At 39.4% G+C, this 6004-nt stretch overlaps 1 protein-coding gene across 1 annotated transcript in view; it reads right to left on the bottom strand.

Annotated features, from left to right (window-relative positions):
* Positions 1–6004, bottom strand: part of USP24 (ubiquitin specific peptidase 24) — a gene marked incomplete at its 5' end in the record, with an annotated part of 155372 nt that overhangs the window by 65652 nt on the left and 83716 nt on the right. Inside the window, 2 exon segments of the mRNA XM_010847192.1 lie at positions 1–52; positions 3222–3319. Of these exon segments, the coding sequence (XP_010845494.1) occupies positions 1–52; positions 3222–3319 (150 nt within the window).

Here is a 6004-nt window from a genome sequence, read left to right as displayed (position 1 = left end):
ATAGTCTACTTCTGATGGGATGGAATCCCTCTGCATGACATTTACAACCAAACTTCAAAAAAAAAGAAAAAAGAAAAGGCAGGATATTTAAGACTTCTGTTTCTTCCACAGGTAATTTTCTATAAGTAGTTTGAAAGTGAAAGTGAAGTCACTCAGTTGTGTCCCACTCTTTGCAACCCCATGGACTATAGCCTATCAGGCTCCTCCGTCCATGGGATTTTCCAGGCAAGAGTGCTGGAGTGGATTGCCATTTCCTTCTCCAGGGGATGTTTCCAACCTATGAATCGAACCCAGGTCTCCCACATTGTAGGCAGATGCTTTACCGTCTGAGCCGCCAGGGAAGCTCTCCATATAAGTAGTTTAATACTTATCAATTACTTAAAATTCTTACATGATCCTTACATATAAATGGATCACACAGATTCCTATCACAACGATTTCTTATAGTACATATAACCTTCCTGGTTCAGAATTAAAATTGGACTCCTTTCTTAGCCAAAAAATAACCAATACAGAGTGTTTAGATAGTTTGCCTTCTCACTAACTTGAATGAGTTCCCCAATCAACTGCTATGTTGGTATTAGAAGAGCTATCAATTCAAAAGTATATCCAGAATTGGTGTATTCTACAAAGCTTGTTTTCACATCTACTATCACCTACATTGCTGTAAAAGCTTCCCAACTCTTCTTCTTGCTTCTACTCTTGAAGCTTCACCTCCAAAATCTATTCTCAAAAGATCAACCAGAATGATCCCTTAAAAATGGAGGTTACCATGGGATTCCTCTGGACAAAATCCTCCCATGGTTTCCTATTTCCTTCACAGTAGCCTGTAAAATCCTGCATACCCTGACCTCTGGTATCTCTGTAACCTCATGCCCCCTACCCTTCTCCCCTCACTCAGCCCCAACCACACTAGCCCCCTGCTGGCTTTACAGACACCAGGTCGACCCTCACAGGGGCTTGCGTTGGATGCTCCTCTGGACAGCTTTCCCCAGCATCTCCAGATCTTGCTCCCTCACCTCCTTCAGGTCATTGTAAAATATCCCCCCATCAGTGCAGTGTTCTCTGATCACTCCACTGAACAAACCCTTCCCCTACCCACCCGCTCTTCTTTGTCTTATTTTTCTCTACAGCTTTTATCACCACCTGACATACACTTTTACTTCTTTGTTGTCTTCCCTTCTAGACTACCATCTTCACAAGGACATGGATTATTGTTTTATCGATACACTGCTCTCTTTCTAGTACTTGGAACGATGCCTAGCATGTGCACTGACACTCAGAAATAAGCCAGAATTAAAATGCCTGTGTTAGCATAGCTCTGTAATTGGCTGATGATCTGAAATGAGTTTTCACCCTCTATTTCCACTGCTGTTTCTAGTCCCCTTGATCTCCGCAAGGTCTCACCCAAGCTCTCTTCCCTGAAGGCCTCCAACAGAATTCCTTCAATTACCCTCTGCTCAAAATTCAAGCTGGTTTTCACTCTTTTCTTTCCCAAAGGAGATGGCATGCCTACTTTCTTTATGGAACATATCTTCCAACTGCAGTGGAACTTAGCCCCATTGGTTGATCACCCCCTTTTATTCTTTTCTTTTTCATTGGCCCCTCTTAGTCAGCTCACAATGAGAACCAAGGCTTCTCCAAGTTAAAATCAAAACAGAAAAGCAAACTTTCTCTTCAGTTATCCTATCCTTCAAACTTCGGTCACCTCCTTTTCTCTCACTCATACAATAGAGATTTCCACTTACTGATTCTGCTTCCCAGCCTTACACTTGCCAGGGTCTCAGGCTGCAAGGCTTTCCTTATACACGATGCCTCCTTGAACATCCAGTGCCATTCTCCACTTCTCTCAAGAGCATCATGTCCAAACCATCCCCTTCATGTGACTCACAGAGATCTTTTGCACAATCAAACTCACTTCTCTTGACTTTCTCAGTTTCTTCCATCTTATCTTCATTCCCCATATGGACTAAAGAGTTATTATCATTCACTCATTCTCCCAAGCTAGAAATCATAGGGCCATTTTTAAAAAGTTTCCTACTCTATATTTGTGCTTCCCAGGTGGTTCAGTGGTAAAGAATCCACCTGCCAATGCAGAAGACACAGGTTTGATCCCTGCATTGGGAAGATCCACTGGAGAAGGAAATGGCAACCCACTCCAGTATATTATTGCCTGGGAAATCCTATGGCCAGAGGAGCCTGATAAGCTATAGTCCAAGGAGTTGCAAAAGTTGGACATGACTTAGAGACTAAACAGCAACAACAATCTTGCATCTAATCATAAAGACTTTTCTATTTCATCTTATAAATGTCCCTCTACCACTGTCCCACATTTAGAACCTGTCATCTCTTCTCTGGAACACTGTAACATTTCTTACAGTTCTCCCTGCCTCTAGTCTCTTCCACCTGCAGTCATCTTTTCTACTGCAGTCAGAGTAACTGTTCTAGCTAACTCCTGGCTTAGACACCTCCTGTTTTTACAACATAATGCTGAAATTCCTCAATATGACCCCCTATTCACAATCTCTCTCCTTTACCCTTTGCTCTGGTCTCACCAGGCAACTGTAGTTCCCAAGACAGTCCTGTGCTGTCCATGCTCTCACTCATCCCCACCCCTCCTCTGGCTGAGAATGTCCTTCCCTCCTTGATTACCTAGAAAGCGGTGACTCATCTCTGCTTCCAGCTCACATGTCACTTTCTGGGAAGCATCTCCTAATCTTATTACCCCAAGCAAACCTTACCATTTTAACCACTGCTTTCTTCCCCACTTCATCCCACAAAGCACCTTTTATAAGCCTGTTTCAATACCTGCAATAACTGTTTGTTATTCTTTAAGAATAACAGGAAGCTCTCAAGGGCAGGGATAACATCTTCCCCCAGCGCTAATGCGTTGCACAACACAGATTACTAAGAATCAGATCCACCTTATCTCAAACTGATGTGGGAGTGACCAGAAACAGCACAGTCTCGTCTCCTCTTGAGAATTTCCCCCATTCCCAAAGGGGAAAGACATATGCTTCTGTCAGTTTTCCAAATAATCAAAAGTCATTAAAACATTTAAAAATATTCTAAAGACAAAAACATCATTCCTTCTTATTACAACTCCCATAATACTTTAAATCATGCCTTGTAGGCATAAATAAGGCCCGGCAGGAGAAATTAACTAAAATAACTCTATTCATTTCCTGCAATATCATATAATACAATATTGAAACTCTAACCTCAAACCTCCTGCTTTGAGGAAGTTCTCACAAAATGATTTTGCACAATTTCTTGCCATGTCATCATCAGCTGTTGGCATGAGTTTGGAGCTTAGAACCTTGGAAAAAAGATAAAGCACAATTAATCATCCCAACATTTCCAGTAGAAATTATTCCTTTTTATCAAGTAAAGCAATCAGACAACTTGAGTCAGAATCTCTTTAACTGCTGCTCTTTCTACCTCCAATAGTATAAGGAGGCTGATGTTTCACAAATAGTTCCATTTACTTAGCATGAAAAATCTTTCTGTTTTTAGAGAGCTAGTATGCTCCTCTTTCATGAAACCAGCAAATGTGAATGTCTCAGGCTCCAGACTTGCCTAAGAGCAGGTAACATTATGTGTTATGTGGATATGTTCTAGAAAAAGTATATAAACCGAAGTTTTATAACAGTCCATTTATTATAAATGCTGGATGAGTTTCCTGATAATGATTCTAACTCCTATTTACTGAGCAACTGTCTCCAAGGTACTAGGCATAAGATGAAGTACTTAATTTGCTCTGTCTCTTAATTTCACTCTGTAAGGCATAGGTATTTTATTCTACAGGGAAAGACTGAGACCTGAGAGGTTATGTGACCTCCCACCTGTGGTCACACAGTTAGAATTTGAGTCTAGATGGGTCTCACTCTAACATCCATGCCCTTTTTATGACACTGTAGTATCCACCTAAAGGAAACTATTTTCACATAATCAACCTGCAGTATGAGACTACAAATTTAGCTCACATCCTAGTTTTACCACTGACTAGTTGAGAGATCTCACATACGTAATTTGCCTTTTTGCCTCAGTTTTCTCATTGGGTAAATGACAGTAATTACCTTTCCCAGAGTATTGTTTGTAAGTCAGATAACACAAACTTAAGGTGTTTAGTATAAGCACTGGCACAAGACAAGTGCCCAGGAAACAACTGCTTATTTAGTTATGACTTAAATTTTTTAAAGCTCATAGCCTCAGTTTTCCCAAGGTTTTAATCTAGATGTAATTCAAGATCCTTTCTTTATTAAAAAAAAATCTGCTTCTATGAACTTATTAGTAATTTTAGGAGCTTAGATTCTTAATGTGATATTTTTGTCTAAAGATGCTTTCTTCCTAAGTTGCCCTTCAGGAAACTGGTTTGCCAGCTTCAGATCACAAGCATCATTCAGGAGAATGGGAACCTTCTGCTATCCTAACCCTTTCTAAGTGTTGACAGCCACAGGCACACACTCCCCATGCTTAATGGACAACAATTTAGTGAGGGTGAAAGATTTTCCCAAAGGAATGGGTACTTGGAATATCCACTCTGAATTTCCCTAGAAGCCAAACATAAGTTAAAGATTGAAATGCAAGGACATGAACCTTTCAGGTAACAGTAAAAAGAAGTGCTTTGGGGGTGTTATGGTTTCTACATTTTTTACAGAGCAAAAGGCAACCTATCAGAGGAATTCCCAGTTAATCTGAAGTTCTAAAATGAGACTGGGGATGATTTTACAGTCCTTTGGCTCTAAGGTAATGCAATCTAAGTAGCTGATGACAAACCATACCCACTGCTGGGTCATTCTGATTTTCAGGGTGCTCTCAAATGTGCGTGTTAAGATTTATACCTTAACTTTCTGAGACAATCATTTAAAAGCAAATAACAAATCTGGCAGCAATGCAAGATACAAATTTTATAAGACTGAATTAGCCAAAAATTTCTAGGTAATTTTCTGTTTTGGAATATTGTATGTATTTTTAAATGTTCACAAGAAATGAGGTCATACTTTATTTTTAAAATACATGCTAAATATTTTTTCCTTTTGGACCCAACAAACATTTTCACAAGAAAAATTATCTTAAGGCAACTATGAAACATTATCACAGCTCCACCATACAAACATATAAATAATGAGTTAAGCACAAAAATGAGTGAATATGACTTTATACTCCAAATTAGACTGTCAGATGAAATAAAACTTTGAAAACATGCCTGAGTAGGTATCTTCTTGTCAATTATGACCTTTGTTGTGATTCAAAACCTACTGAAGACAAATGGTAATTTGATAATTAAGGCTGCTCGGGCACCGATCTGGATTCCTTAATAAACAATTAACTAAATAGAACAATTTAAGGTAAAACAAAATCCTTCAGGGCTTTATATTCCCTAGAACCTTACGTGCCCTGAGGGTCTGGCAGAGCAGGGCAGTCTCCACCTCCACAGTGCTTTGCTACGGTTCTGATTTCAGGACTCAGCCTATCAAGCCTCTCCTACGTCTAACTCATAAGAACCTGGAGCAATTAGCACACCTTTTCAACTCTGTGGTAGTTAAAACTACCACAATGATTTGTAGACAGTAAATAATTAGTAAAGTTTAGTGAACTGAATCTACTAATTTAAAGCTACTGTTAGGAAGGAGGGCAATAAAAATATTCTTTTGGTCAAATACTTTTAATAAAATAGCTTTCTTTCTAAAAACACCCTAAAATAATAATGTTAAATGTGTTTCCTGAGAAACTACTTATAAAGCTTCATTAATGGCAACAAATTGCAACAGCTTTTTTAAAAAGTTAGGATGCATTTAGTAACAAGGCTGAGGATTAAAAACTGATGTTATAAACACTTGCAAAACTTCCAGAGGAAGTTAATTACACATTTTTATACATTCAGATCAGATCAGATCAGATCAGTCGCTCAGTCGTGTCCGACTCTTTTCAACCCCATGAATCTCAGCACGCCAGGCCTCCCTGTCCCTCACCAACTCCCGGAGTTCACTCAGACTCACGT

Source organism: Bison bison, unplaced genomic scaffold (genome assembly GCF_000754665.1).
Source record: "Bison bison bison isolate TAMUID 2011002044 unplaced genomic scaffold, Bison_UMD1.0 scf7180017864244, whole genome shotgun sequence".
Lineage (NCBI taxonomy): Eukaryota > Metazoa > Chordata > Mammalia > Artiodactyla > Bovidae > Bison > Bison bison.
This window is presented reverse-complemented; position numbering and strand designations above follow the sequence as displayed.